The sequence below is a fragment of the Cynara cardunculus genome (genome assembly GCF_001531365.2).
Source record: "Cynara cardunculus var. scolymus isolate 2C chromosome LG 16, CcrdV1, whole genome shotgun sequence".
In the NCBI taxonomy this organism is placed as follows: domain Eukaryota; kingdom Viridiplantae; phylum Streptophyta; class Magnoliopsida; order Asterales; family Asteraceae; genus Cynara; species Cynara cardunculus.
In genome coordinates this window covers 14,703,558-14,720,071 of record NC_037543.1, presented here as the reverse complement: position 1 = coordinate 14,720,071, position 16,514 = coordinate 14,703,558, and the positions used below count along the sequence as shown (strand labels likewise).

General features: G+C 35.7%; 1 protein-coding gene across 1 annotated transcript; it reads right to left on the bottom strand.

Annotated features, from left to right (window-relative positions):
- Positions 1–2,662: 2,662 nt before the first annotated feature.
- On the bottom strand, positions 2,663–3,223 carry LOC112499637 (abscisic acid receptor PYL2-like). The gene has a single exon (XM_025102948.1). It carries the CDS (start codon positions 3,221–3,223, stop codon positions 2,663–2,665), a length of 561 nt encoding a protein of 186 aa, XP_024958716.1.
- Positions 3,224–16,514: the final 13,291 nt, after the last annotated feature.

Sequence of the window (16,514 nt, the reverse complement as noted above, 5' to 3'; positions counted from 1 at the left end):
TAATTAAGTATTCTGTTAGAACTCAATGATTATCCTAATTATATTTTAGATTTTTTATATTTAAAATGAGATGTTTATCCTGTATTTGATTGTGTTTATGCAGTTAATTACACGAATTCAGATATGGGATGAAATCGGATAGGGATGAAATCGTTTAGGGATGAACGGGTTTAAAAGTTTTTAAGAGTTTTAGCCAAATGCTTTATAAGATAGTATAGATAATTTTAAATAATCAATAATTAATATTAAAGAATAATTTACAATTAAAATTAATTAATAAATTGAAATTAATATTAATTAATTATTATAATTAGTTCATAAACTGATATTAATATCATATAATAATTTATAACTAATATTTAATAATAATAATAATAAATAACGATTAGTATTAATGAGGGTATAATTGAAAAAAAAATGTCAATAAGGTACTAATAAGGTACTCCAACTAACGTTTCAATAAGTTAGTTTATAAATTAACTTATGCCAATTCAAACGTGTACTAAAAAAATAAGCTAAATTATCTTTGCCAAACAATGCCCTGGCTTTTCCACCTTATTCCAATTTGATATCCATAACCCTAATGACAATAAAAAATATAGAGGTTGTCTTCTTCAACCTCTACATGGTTATGGTTTACACCCAAGTTTGAGAATATCAAATCATTGCATTATTATTTGTGGTTGTATATATTCTACCTCTCTAAACCCTGCTTTCTAGTGTAATATATTGGGTTTATTTGGTTTGGTTTGATTGGCTAACTCTGATATTTGTGGTTGCATACATTCTACCCCTCTAATCCACAACTTGTTGAACCAATTCAAGTACTAGTCATTGCTTGTATCCTATTTGATTTCATCAAAGCGAGGGTCCAACCCTTCCATTTGTATAGAGTTTCATATGGTGATGCTCGTAGCTCCAACTAATAGCTAATATTGAAAGCTAAATCAACACATGTTAGCAGATTATCCTAACTTCATATACTATAAGTAATGAGTCAGTGTAACATATCTTCAATTGTCTAGGTCACTCTAGTTTGTTTTTCTCATCAATCAAGGGCGCTAAACAAAGCTAATGTTGATCCTAACTCTTACACAATGGTTTGTATGGAATCAGACTTGTGAAAATATGTGGAACCCCATCAGATTTAATTATCTCTAAAAGAAGAGCTATTGAGAGAATGAAGATTCTCACATATATTAAAAAGAAATTGTCGATGTAGAGTTTAATATGGTCATTTTTGGTTTCATAATTTACTATAGATGGGCATTTGGATCAAACCAGACCGAAAAAGGACCTATTCATGACATCAGTGGTCCTAACCAAGCCAGATCATTGATCCTTTTTCTGACAAATATTTTTTAAGTCAAACCTGATAAAAACGAGTCCTTTTTTGTAGCGGATAGAACTTAGACTGGTCTCCTTTTTAAACTTATTTTCTTTTTTTATATATCATTACCTTGTTTTCCCCTTTTATAAAAGAATGAGACCTGAAGTCTAGAACAAATGGGAAACTGACCAACTTTTTTCGGATAGGACCAGACCGGTTCCTAACCAAGGAGAGATTGCCGATCCAGATCAGTCTTTAACTTGCCAAATATGGATCAATACATGCTTTTCTCGAACCGTATAATTAATCAGACTTAAACAAAATCGACAATAATTTATTCTCAAGTCTTGGTAAATAAAATCTTGAATTTATGCTTTTCAAAGGTCACCATTTCAAATCCCCTTAGGGGGCATTTAGTTTAATAAAATGCTTTTGAGGGATTTGGATTTCATAAAAGATTTGAAGTAATAAAGGAGTTGAAATCTTTGATGTGTTTAGTTTGATGGATTTGGAATCGAATAGAATGAAATTCCATATTTTATAAATAATTCATAAAATTAGCCATAATTATAAAAATAATTAAATTATCTTTTTATTAATAAATTATTAGAAGACAAGTGTATTAAATATATTTTAAAACATTAATATATAGAAATCCCGTGAAATCCCAACCAATCCCGTGAGATTTCAAAATCCTATGTTTGAGAGATTTCAAATAAATCTTATGATTTCAAATCCGAACAATCGTGTACACCAAACATATGATTGGAATGGATTTAAAATGCAAATCCCTCAAAATCCATTTCATTCCTACAAAACAAACGGATTCTAGAAGCAACCACCGAAAGGGTTTGTTTCACTATTAATGTTTTATTTTAAAACATTAATACATGTAAGTTGGTTTTGTCACGTTATAGCAAGACTCAAAGTACAAGTACATAAATATTCAACATGCATACACTTCGTAATCTTATGAACTCAAACTCGACTTGTTATATATTTCGATCTCATATTTAGACTTTGACTCGATCGAAAGCGAGCTCAAATTACTCTATAAAATTTGATTGGGTTACAAAGTTGGTTTTATTTGATGCAAAATGTATTTTACTTTTTATTTTTTTTAAATACAATAATTATTTTAAAACAAGACTGGTTTATTTAAAATCACACAACTTCAACAATAAAAAGAAGCAAAAACACTACCAATTAAAGATGCAACCTCCCACCACAATCCTGATACAGATTTTTAGTTTGTGATGTTAATGTCACCTTCCCCACGACCACCACCCGCGCGCCACCGCACCACCACCGCCACCGCAGCTGCAATCGTAATCATTCATTTCCATGCAAAGACGACATCGCAACAAGACCCAACTTCTGTAGATTCAATTTGACAACAGTATCTGTGAACATCTTTGTGTCCTCCACCGTGTTTCCTGCCGGTATATCAACAATATACGACTCCAAAACAATGGTGTAAACTTTTTCTTCTTTCTTAAACTCATTAACAGAAGTTACGGAAAGATAGTTATTCAATCTGTGTTCACCACCCACAACTCTAAAACTCAATATATGTTTCTCGTCATCCAAAAGCTCGAGTCTTTCGGTGCTGGTGGAGGCCGGCAGCCCGGAAATCACCGTCACCTCACGAATGCTGCCAACGCCACCGTCACCGAACATATTGCAGCTCTTGATAAAATGTTTGTATCTTTGTGGGTTATCGAAACGACGGACCAGCGGCCACACAATGTTGGTTGGAGCGTCGATTCGTTGAGTGATTAGGGAGGTGCATGTGTTGGGAATTTTGTCGAACATGTGGTAGGCATTGATTAAGAGTTGAAGATGGGAGTATTCTTCTTGGGTGAGGCCTTGTGGGATTGAATTTCGTTCCATTTTCAGAAGAGGAAGTAGGAAATCTAAGCTTTGGATTTCAATGGATGTTATTAATTATTGAAGGAGTTGAATTCAGATGAAGATGATCACAAGGAAAATGGTCGTGTGGGTGCAAAAAGGTCGGTTACCAAGTTCTTGCATGTGAGTTCTGAAAGGGAGACGAGAAAAGATATCACAGAATGTGAAAAAAACCGAAACCGAAACCGAAAAACCCATTTGAACCTATCACGAGTTTCGGGTAAAATGTTTTGGGTTAACCGAGTTAAAAGAATAACTTATTTGGTTTGATATTTAATTATCTTATAGATTTTATTTATACTATATTATAAAACATTTGACAAAAACTTTTAAAAATCATTCTTTATGTATGAGGTACTGCATATTTATGCATATTACTTAAAATTTAAAATTACAAGTAAATTATGCGTAAGTACAACTTATTAAAGCTATATTTTCAATTCGGATGACTAACTGCAGATAAATATAATCAAATACATGATAAACATCTCATTTTAAATATATAAAATCTAAAATATAATTAAGATAATTAATTGAGTTATAACAGAATCATTATATTTATAAAAATTTATTATTAAGCCAAAAATAAATTACTTCATCATTGACCTAAATTAAATTATAAAAAATTGAACCGAAAAAAATTGTAAAAAAAAAAAAATTAAATGGTTAATTTAATATTAATATCGATATACTTTTTCAAAATTTTATGATGTATTCAAATTTATTTTTATTAAAAAGTAAAAACATTATATTTCTCAAAACCATATAAACCAAACTATACCAATAGATACAAAAAATAAAACAAAACATTAAAATGAAGATTTATCTTGTTATATTGTACGAGAACCTTTCTAATTATTAGATAATGTTTTCTTGTTAGACGGTATTTATTATTTGGATGCTAGATTAATTGTCGAATATTATATAATTATATATTGTAAACAAGGTGTCTTGTAGTTTTTTTTATGCTAGTTCAATGGTTGAATATGAAATCTTATTTGATTAACCCAAAATTGTTTAAATTAAACTTTATTCGGTTTTATTATCAAGTAATTTGGAAAACGTTGAAAAACCGAATGACACCCAAAACCCGATTTAACTGACCGAATAACACCGGTAAGATGATGATGATGGACAACAAAACTATAACATATAATGTGGCTTCACGATCTTCAACTGTGTATGTCCGGTTCTGATGAACCTTAAAAATGTCATTTTCTATAAGAAGTGTGTGAAAGTGTATTGTAGTGACCACATTCAAGGTACACATTGATTAGGTCATGTAACCTTCACAACCTTCATAAGATGAAACATAACTTTCACAACACATATATATACACATATATACATATATATATATATATATATACTAGGTTTGATCCCGTGTATTATACGGGGTAATTTAAAAAAATTAAATCATGTCAGGAACTTATCTTATAGATATGAATGATCATCGAAAATACGATGTTACTTTAGACTTGTACTCTTGAAATAACTCTAAAGTATAACTCTTCATATTTGAATTTAGAAATGAAACGATATCAATAATTAGTTAAAATGAAATTAATCCTAGAATTAAATTTAATTTAATTATGAAGTAAATTTAGAATGAGTATTCAGAATTGTACTCTTGAAATAACTCTGAAGTATAACTCTGTAGAATGAATTCAGACTTGTACTCTTGAAATAACTCTAAAGAATGACTTCAGACTTGTACAATTGAAATAACTCTGAAGTATAACTCTGAAGAATGACTTTTCAGACTTGAATTTAGAAACGAAACTATATCAATAATTAGTTAAAATGAAGTTAATCCTAGAATAAAATTTAATTTAGAAATGAAACTATTTCAGTAAATTGAATTTAAACTTAGAAGAGAGTATGTGTCAAATCTGAAGACGAAATTTGAAGACCTTGAGTTCATAGTTATTCAAATACCCAATATCTTTGAAAAAAACCTCATGTTAAAGTTTGCATCATAAGAGCAAGACCAACCAGAGCTCCTCTGACATCCAGAAGCCAGACCAACCAGAGGGGGTCTTGCTTACAAGACTAAGTCTAAGTCTTAAAGACTTATCTTTAAAGTCTAGACAAGTTTATTACAAGACTTGTAATCTTGAAATTACTCTGAAGTAAAACCCTTATGTTGATCCCCTCTCTCAGTGATTTGATGATAATCCCTTTTTGCTCTATACGAAGTATTTTGTGTTTCTATCTTTTCAGTTCCAGTGATCTTCACTGAGTCTGTTCAGTGATCGCTGAAGAACTTGTATTGTAAAATGCAATCAGCGACAGCGACACTTCAAGAAGACAACACTCACACTAAAAAACCTTCAGCCAATGTCGAAGACTAAAACTGAAGACTAGAGACTGGCGAGTACGTGATCTGAAGCGGTATTCAGTGATTATAAACCTTTCTACGTATGTGTGAAGATTGCCCAAATCTCAACGAATGTTGAAGAGACTTTCAGGTTATTCCAGCATCCAGCGATCAAATGAAGCTTGCCAATCACGATTGTTGTTGTCTTGTTCTTATACACACAAAGGACAAACCCATACCCTTTCTAAATGTTAACGGTATGGAGCCGACTAATTGACTCTATTATCCACCAACTTTGTGAAAGGACCAACTTGGAAAGTTCGATCCCAAAGCTGATGAAGGAATCTTTCTTGGATATTCTTCAGTACCTAAAGCCTTCAGAGTATTCAATAAACGAAGATAGACAATAGAAGAATCTATCCATGTCACCTTTGACGAATCTCAATCAGCTAATTCAAAACCTATCTTAAATGATGATGATGAATTAGAAAACTGGATGTTCTCTCACTATGGACAACCTAAAGCTTCTTATAGTGCTCCTCTCAACACTGAATCTCATGAAGCTGAAGATGATCCACTTATCATTCTAGTTACAACTAGTCACTCCAACGCATCTTTTTCAGAGATCGCTGTCGTGCCCATTAGCTGTATTCCTCCTTCTACTTCAAACACTGATCAATCAGTGAATGAAATGCCTTCAGTATCTAAACCTATTTCAGTCGCTGAATCTGAGGCTCCTTTAGCAATTGTTCTAATTGCTGAAGACAATGCAGCTGAAGCCTCATCTTCTTTTCCTGAACTTACCTACTCAGATGAAATTCCTCTACCAGCTCACCGATGGACTAAAGACCATCCAATTCATCAAATTCTTGGTGATCTAGATGCAGGTATCAAGACTCGCCGTGGTCTAGGTAATATATGTCTCTTTGTCAACTTTTTTTCTTTAGTTGAACCCAAGAAAATCAATGATGCTATCTCTGACCCTAATTGGTTCCTTGTTATGCAAGCGAAGCTCATTGAGTTTGATAGGAACAAAGTCTGGTACCTTGTCCCACGTTTTTCTGACAAGTCAGTGATAGGTACTAAATGGGTCTATCACAACAAGTTGGATGAGGAAGGTGTGGTAACCCGTAACAAGGCTCAACTTGTTGCTCTGGGTTATAAACAAGAAGAAAGGATCGATTATGATGAAACCTTCGCACCAGTGGCTAGACTCGAAGCTATGCGACTTTTTCTAGCCTTTGGTGCCCATAGAGACTTTAAAGTCTACCAAATGGATGTAAAGAGTGCTTTCCTAAATGAAAAATTCAAGATGAAGTTTATGTTGAACAACCTCTAGGATTTCTTGACCCTAAGTATCCAAACCATGTTTATCGTTTGGATAAGGGTCTTTATGGGTTAAAACAAGCTCCTCGTGCCTGGTATGATACTCTTTCCTCATTTCTCATCTCTGAGAAATTTGTTCGTGGAAAGATTGATCAGACCTTATTTCTTAGGAAAGTTAAGGGTCACATCATTCTAGTCCAAATTTATGTTGATGATTTTATATTTGGATCCACTAATCCCTCTTTGTGTTTTCGGTTCGCTGATCACATGAAGAAAGAATATCAAATGAGCATGATAGGAGAAATAACATTCTTTTTAGGTCTCCAGATCAAACAATCAGATAAAGGTATATTTATCAGTCAAAGTAAGTATGTTCGTGACATGCTGAAGAAGTTTGATTTATCAAACAGTTCATCTATGAAGACTCCAATGGATCCTCCTCTCTCTCAACAAGGATCCAAATGGAAAGCCTGTAAACGTAACTGTTTATAGAGGAATGATCGGCTCCCTGTTGTATCTAACAGCTAGTCGACAAGATATCATGTACTCTACCTGCTTATGTGCAAGATATCAATCTAAACCTAAGGAATCCTATCTAATTGTTGTAAAACGCATTTTCAGATATCTTAAGGGAACTCATAACATGGGTCTTTGGTACCCTAAAGGTTTAGGTTTTGACCTAACAGGTTACTCAGATAGTGATTTTGCAGGTTGCAAAATTGATAGGAAAAGCACCACTGGAGGCTGTCATCTTCTAGGTGGAAAGTTGGTGAGCTGGACAAGCAAAAAACAAAACTCAGTGTTCACATCAACCGCTGAAGCTGAATACGTAGCCGCTGGTAGTTGCTGTGCCCAAATTCTTTGGATGAAAAACCAGTTGATGGACTATGATCTTTAGTTTTCAAAAGTTCCTATTTATTGTGATAGCACTAGTGCTATTTCAATTGCAAATAACCCTGTACTTCACTCTAAGACCAAACATATTGAGATCCGATATCATTTTATCAGAGATCATGTTATGAATGGTGATATTGAACTTCACTTCGTTTCAACTGGGTACCAGCTCGTTGACCTTTTCACCAGCCTCTTGATGAGACAAGATTTAACATCTTGATCAACGAACTGGAGATGCTAAACGCTGAAAAATAATCTTCAGCTATTAACATCACTCAGTAAGTGAAATAATTCAGTGCTTTATCTATAATACTGAACTCTTGAGTAAATGTATCTATTCTCTCTAAGGTATGATTACTTATCTCTTTTCTTCAAAACTTAAAACCTTCACTGAAGCCTTTCTTCTTCAGTGACTTAAATGTTTTAAAAGTTGGTTTCAGTGATTCTTTGATCACTGACCATATAAATAAATATATCTCTTGTATACTTATTGTTTCTTAAAAATCAAAATGATCACTGAATCTTTTTTGTTCTGTGATTCAATTTTTTTAAATGCTAGGATCAGTGATTCTTTTATCACTGAAACTGGAGTCTTAAAAACTATCACTGAAGCCTTTCTGCATCAGTGATAAAAATGTTTTAAAAGGTCTTTTTAGTGTTTGGTTAAACACTAAATGACTCTTCGTTTTCTTAAAAACCTTTTCGTTTTTAAAAGAAATAGTTAATGAACTGTCTTTATGACGACATTCTCTATTTACAATGCACAACGCTTTGAGACGCGCAAAAAGGTACTGTCATATGCTACCTCATTAAATGTCATCCAATCATGGATGAGAACGTGTCATTTTCTCACTATGGCCCCTTTCTCAACCATCGTCTTTTCTCTCTTTCTCATATTTCTTTCTCTCTCCTCCTACCTATAAATATGAGACTTCTCCTTCACTTTTCTCTTTACGCTTTCAAAAATTCAAAGATGAACCTCTGCCGAATATACTAAGCAAGAAACTCTCTCAAACTCTTTCTACGACCTTTCACTCTACAAATCTTAAGGTCACAATTTTCTTTTCTTGATTCTTCTTCTTCTAAGAAATGTGTTTAATATATTTAAGAACTTTATTCTCTTAAAACATTAAACATCAATGATTATAAACCCAACTTTTACTTGGTTGTAATCACATTTCTTCAAAACACAATCCACTTGAAAAACCCTAATCCTTCTTCAAGGATTTTTCAAAAGAAGTTTTTCTTGATTCAAAAACTTATCTATATACATCTTCTATACACATATCTTGGTTTCTCTAACAAACTGTTTTATCTTTTCTTATTTCTCATTAAAAACAGATGGCTGCCAAAAATGTTGGATTCACAGTCGATGAAGTGTCCTTCAAGGCCAACAACCACATTGCTTTGTTGGACATTCTTTTGAACAAGGCGTTTTACCAAGAGGCGGCTGATTTCCTCAAACAGTCATCACTCTCATTTGCCCTCAACCATGAACCTGTCATGGTTAAGGAGGTTCTACAGCAGTTTTGGTTCATTGCTGAGGTGGTCGACGTCGAAGACAAACATGGCCGCCAAGTTGAACATATCAACTTCACCTTCAACCGTATGACTGTGAAGTTTGGTGTGAACAAGATGAGGACGGCTCTTCGCCTTCCCAAAGGCCCCTTCGACAGCGAGCCCACAACAATTGAGATTATCCAATGTCTCGATGCCATTGGCTAACAATGGCCAATGAAGAAGGACTCAAATGCTCCCATGAAGTCCTTGTCGAAGATTGAGAAAAACAGGATGTCAGCGATTTGGCAATACCTGTTCTCTCACTTCATCCAGTCCATGGGTGGAAAGACTGGAGGTCAGGATCAGGCCTCTAGAATTGCCTTGACGATTGGCATTTTTGCGATTCAGCGTCGCAATATAAATTATGTTGCGGTCATTTTCGATGATCTGGTGCAAAAGCTAAACAAGCGCCAACGAGAAAAGGTGGTGCCTTATACCATGTTCCTTTCTATGGTCTTTGCCAAGATCTTTGGAGAGAAATACTCCAAGGAAGGAAACCTTCAGGTTTGCAAACTTGGATCTAGGATTCTGGATCATAAACTGAGAGATGGAGATGTTGCACTCTCTTCTATAGTGCCCTTCACTCCCTCCTCTCCTTAGGTAGTCAAGACAAGGGAACCCCCACCCACGTCTAACCCAGCCACCAAATCCTCCTCCAAAAGACCTTCACAACCAACTCTTGGTTCTCCTCAGAGAGCCAAGAAGGCCAAAAAGGGGATAGCCACAACTCTGGCTGAAACCTCTCGACAGGTTTCAACTATTGAAACCAGCCTTAACCCCGTGGCAATTTTAGGTAACCCTCTTAGCTGTTCAGTGACCTCTTCAATCACTGTCGTATCAGTGACATCTACCCCAACCGCCTCAGTGACCCAAATTACTGAAGGTGTAAATATCAGCGCCGCCACCGCTGAACACCCACGTCTTTTCTCAACCATTTTCTCTTCTCCTCCTTTTTTGGTCTTTACACGTGTTGATGACACATCAGCGACTCTCCTCCCTGATGCTGAAACACACACCACTAGACCTGAGGCTGCTCCTTTCGAGGCTCCTCAACATACAGATGTCCATCCTCTCGAGGACATCTTTGCTCATGCCAGTGCCAATCCTTTGGATGTCACTGATGGCTTCTCAGGTATTCCATCTTCTTATCCCTTCATTTCTTCTAACCCTGAGCTTCTTAATGCTCACTCTTTATCTCTTGCAGGAACTTTATCTGCGCCAAAGTCTATGGACGTAGAAGACAAGAAAGAAAAAGGGGAAGAGAAGGAAGAAGATGGGGAAGATGACATTGACGAAGACGAAGATGACGAGGATTATGACTTGGTGTCAGACGTCAAGCTTCTTCTCCCAGCCGTCGATTCTATTTTTTGCAAGATGGCCGAAGTGCATTGCAAGATGCCTCGCAAGGATGATCTTGATGCGGACCTCTCAGCTATCAAAGCTGATGTTCACGAAGTTAAGAGTCAGCTCTTGACTCTCCAAGAAACTGTCTGAGCCAACTCTGAGGCCATCTTTGTTCTATCCAGCAAGGTTGATGATGCTCAGGCTCAATCTCTTCAGCAGACGGAGCTTCTTCAGCAGATCCTGGATGTTGTTCGTCAACCAGCTCAAGTGGTCCCTCCTTCCTTCTCTGCTGATGACCGTGCTCAGCTCAATGAGATGCGTGAAGCAACGACAAATCTATCCAGCGCTCTGTCGCGGCTAGAGGAACAGATGGTTCTCCAGCATCAACGCTTGGACGAACTCTCTGGCTTATACTCCCAAGTCTTAGCCAGAGAGGGAGAGATGAGGTCCAACGCTGCTGGACCATCTGCTGCTCCAGCAATCCTCGCAGCTGAAGTTGAAGCTCCTAGAGTTGAAGTTGAGGTTGCTCAAGTTATCCCAACCTCCGGTGAAGCTGGTATAGCTGAGGAAATTGATAACATCCCAAGGGATGATGATCTTCCCATCACCTCTGCACCCATTGCTGGTGGTGATGATGATGATGAAGACGAAGACGATGAAGATGAAGATGATGAACCTGATCTTCCAAACCCCGAAAGTGACTTAGATGGTGATGATGACGACGATGATGAAGATGACTTCACCATCCAGTATCAAAAGACAACAACTGCCACCAAGGGAGTCACCCTCAGGGATTCTGCATCCTAGGGGGAGCAAAGAGAAAAAGAGTCCGCTCCATCAACGAACCAGGACCCTAAGTCGAAAGGCAAGCGGTCGCTGAAGAAGGGAATATGAAGGTATTGTTCAATATATCTCAACCCTTATTTGAAGACTCTACCTCTTAGGTAGTGGTCACTTCTCTTTATCAGCTTTAGATCCCAACTACTACATGCGGTCGACTAGAGTGGGTTCCTGAAAACCCTGTCTCCAGTGCTCCCACCGACCAGCAGATGGCTCAGCTAAAGGAGTCACTCGACCAGACTAGAGTAAAAATTTATCTTCGTACATCTAGTGGTGGTGAGTTTGACTTCCTTTCAGAAGCTGAAAGACTCGATGCACTAAAGGCTGAAGAAGAGCTAGAGCTTCAGAAGGAGCAGACTGAAGACAGCTTAAAGCTGGCCAAGTCACTAGCTCAGAAGAATCTCCCAAAGAGAAAGTCCAAGAAGAAGGTGAACGTTGTCCAAGCCCAGGCTAAACTTCTTTCCATTGCAGAAGCTGAGCATGAGAAGAAGCTAAAGCTAGCTGAGAAAGACAAGCGCTGGAGCGAAGCAAAGTTGAAGAAGAGAGTCAGTCCTCACCCGATCAAGAGCGTCATTATCAGCGGACGATCCAAAGACGGTGGAACACTGGTCTGAATGCTCATCACCAAGGACAATCTTGATGCCATCATCGAGTACCCTTCCTACCTTAGCCGCTATGGATACAACGAATGGCTGGAGATCAGGCAAGCCATTCAGCGATCCAAGTCAAGACATAAGCCGATTATCGAAGACATCATCAACGATCTCATCAAAAGGATGTCCAGGTATGTCGCTGTCCCTGACAGGCCCTCTCTGAAGAAAGGTGGAACGAAGAAGAAAAAGCTCTCTAATCCTAATGATGGACCATTCCTAAGGAACGAACATGAAACAAGGTTCTTCTTAGATGAAATCCTGAAGGAACATGAGAGTATAGACATTTCTATGTTGAATCTTGACTTGCCACATAAGGGTCCCTATACACCCAACTCTGTGCATTTCAAACATGAGTTAGGAGTTATATTCCTTGACTATGAAGGTGAAATAAGATTTCAGAGAATGTCAGAGCTACATCTATGTCTAATGGGTCATCTAGTTTATCTAATGCTCTGGATAGATGATAGCATGCCAGGAAAAGTCGTGGACCTGAAGATACAAAGAGAATGTCTACGTTGAAAGAACCTTGGTGAAGATGTACCCAGCTGCATAGATCTAAGTTTCCTAGATTAGTTTCTCTTTATAATATTGTTCACATTTTCGTGTAAATCTATTTACTATGTCTACTTTCAGTGATTAATCTTCTAGTATGTAAGTATTAGACATGTACTGAACTACTTGTAATATTTCCAATGATTATAATATAAGTATTTCTTGTACTTCACTGAAAACGATCCTTGAAAAAAGTAATAGGGACACAAGTCTATGAGTTTCAGTGTTACTTTTTACATTTACTGACATTCTATAAGTCAGTGAATAAGCTTTCAGTTTCAGTTTCTATCCTTGTAACTTTTCTTAAATATGACTTAAGAAAATTCTTCAAGTAAAGACTGACTCACTGAAAAAGATCCAAAAATAGTAAAAAGGAACATGTACTTTATATGTTACTTTTTCTTACTATTATTTGATAAGATAACCTTTTTTATGTTGTCTTGTTAACATCAAATAGGGAGATATTGTTTTAATATCTCTCTCAGTGATTTGATGATAATCACTTTTTACTCTATACGAAGTATTTTGTGTTTCTGTCTTTTCAGTTCCAGCGATCTTCACTAAGTTTGTTCAGTGATCGCTGAAGAACTAGTATTGTAGAATTCAATCAGCGACATCGATACTTCAAGAAGACATCACTCACACCAAAGAGCCTTCAGCCAATGTCGAAGACTAAAACTGAAGACTAGAGACTGGCGAGTACGTGATCTGAAGCAGTACTCAGTGATTACAAACCTGTCTACATATGTGTGAAGACTGCCCAAGCCTCATCGAATGCTGAAGAGACCTTCAGGTTATTCCATCATCCAACAATCAAATGAAGTTTGCCAAGCACGATTGTTGTTGTCTTTTCCTTATACACACAAAGGACAAACCTATACCCTTTCTAAATGTTAGTACGGTATGGAGCCGACTAGTTGACTCTATTACCCACCAACTTTGTGAAAGGATGTCTGTGTATGTATAGGCTTTTGTACTATTAGAAAATATGGCTCGAGGAAACATATTCTCCTTAAGGCTTGACACACGTTCTAACCGTACCACGTTGCATTAAATGTGCATTTAATGCAATGGGTATAAATAGATGTGTTCTATCTCTATGCAGAAATACTCAAAACAAAAACCTTACTCTGAGCATCCTTGAGCTTATGTAAAAGAACACACATCTAAGAACAAATACGTTTATCGTCAAGAGCAAGTTAGAATCCCTTTTATTGTATTCTAAACAAGTTCATTCCCAGAAAGAACTTACTTTCTTCTATTTCTTTAACAACAAATCTTTTCTTATTTGCTAAGTTTAAGTGTGTAAACTAATGATTGTTTAGATAGGTTTTCTTATCTTATCTTTCCGCAAACAGTCTTGTAAAATCTATATTGATCTTCTCTTATCAATATATATTTTAAATTTGAAAATATTATGTTTGTATTCATCCCCCCCCCCTTTCTACAAACTGTTATGCATATCTTGTAGACCCTAACGGGACCAACACCTTCAGACTTCAGAGCTCTGTAAATGCAAGGCAGAAGCTCTGCATGGTGTCCGTTTGGAAAAGAAGATCACATAGTTTGGGTGAGCTAACTCTGAATAATGACTCTTCAGACTTGTACTCTTGAAATAACTCTGAAATATAAAACCAATCCCATTAAATCAAAGTTCAGACTTTTAAATCTGAAAAAAAGAGTTCAAAGTTCAAACTTCGGAGTTCGGGTGAGCTAAGTCTGAAAAAGAAGACTTCAGAWTTCGGGTGAGCTAACTCTAAAGAATGACTTTTCAGACTTGTACTTTTCAGAATTTTAGAAGACTTCAGAGTTCAGACTTCTAAGTCTGAAAAAGAAGACTTCACACTTCTTTTTCTAAGTCTAAAAAAAGACTTCAAAGTTCAGACTTCTAAGTCTGAAAAAAAAAAAAGATTTCAGAGTTCAGACTCCAGAGTTCGGGTGAACTAACTCTGAAGAATGATTTTAGACTTATTCTCTTGAAATAATTATGAAGTAAAACTTTTCAGTAAATTGAATTTAGAATAAAATGAAGTTAAAACCATAGAATAAAGTTGAATTTAGAAATGAAGCTATATCCATAAATTGAATTTAAACTTAGAAGTAAACACCATTTTTTTTGGGAATCAGTTACCATACGAATTAATTAACCAAATAATAAAATCAATTGTATTCTAAGTTAGTAGGATTGCTTGAATAAGAGGACACATGTCAATCAAATGAATATAATTGAACTGTTAATGTAAAATGTGTCTAGATATGTTCAAATGAGTCTAATTGAACTATTAATGTAAATTGTGTATAGATACATGTTTAGGTGGAAAAAATAAGATAACCGACTCACCAGAAGATGACACGTGTCACCCAAGTTACTTATTTATTAGGTGTATAGATATATAGATGGAGGTTCAAAAATGTGAGAACAACCTACTAACCTTAAACTTTACTAACCTTAAACTTTTTTAATCGATAGTTTAAATTAAATTAAATACAAATAAGTCAATAAGGGCAGTAATGTAATTAGATATTTTTTATAATATTTATTTTATTTTAATTAATTAGAATTATCCCATCAAAATTTTTCTTGTTGGGATTGATCGCGTACAAGTTGGTTGGGCTTGATCACGTTCACTGTATCATTTTCTTCCTTTTCACTTTCTGCTATCCTTTTCTTCTCATCGGTTCATAGTATCCAATTTTTTTATTAACCTGGATATCCAATCCGCTATGTGAGCCAACTAATCCTAAGGCAACCATCTGCTTTGCAGAAGCCCGGAGTCACCGCATTTGAACCTCCTTGGCCACAAGGGGATTTTTATTCTTCCTTGGATTTGAACCTGGGACCTCCAGGTACTTTTGATCTTTGGAGTCAAGCTCAAACCAATCAGACACCAATCTTGTAGTTAGTATCCAAATTTTTTTCGACCTACAATGGAGGATTTAAATGTTGTAGGTTAGTAATTGAGAATTTTGATGTTTATCACATGTGATAAACATCCCAATTTGAAATTATCTGAAAATAGTTATGTTGATGATGATGAAGGTTCGATAATAGTGTGATAACAATAATATTTCATAGTTTTTTTTAAATCGGTTGTGTTATCGTCAGGACTATAACGATATGGGCTTTATCACATGTGATAAAAGGTACATGGAATTGTGAATATCAACATTTTTAGTCGATTTATAGTTATTGGTACATGTTGATTTGAATTTAATGTTGTTGAGAATGATACGTATTTCCTCCTGAATGGTAACTGCATTTTGGCATAAATTATGGAAGACTAATCGGAAGCAATTAATAGGGGAAGACAAAAGTCTTCTAATATTTCGGTTATTATCTCAATTTATGCAGAATAGTTGTTTTACTTTCAAATATATATTCTCCATTCATTCATAAGATAGAAAGGGGGTATTGAAGGAGAGCCAGAGAAGAGACGATAGAGAGATTGAGATACTTATGAACTCTTGTAACTTCCTCATTTTTCTCATATAGTGATATCATCGGTTGTGCCTGTGGTTTTTTCCCGCAAGGGTTTTTCCACGTAAAATCTTGGTGWTCTCGTTTTATTTCCTTTATTATCATCGATTAAATATTACAAGTGGTATCAAAGCCTACGTTGTTTTCTTAATACCCATTTTTTTTCAATCTATTGGGTTTTATATCGACATGGCTACCTTGAAATATGACCTTCCATTGTTGGATCGAGATACAAGATTTTCATTATGGCAAGTAAAGATGCGAGCTGTATTGGCTCAATTGGATCTTGATGATGCTTTGTTGAAC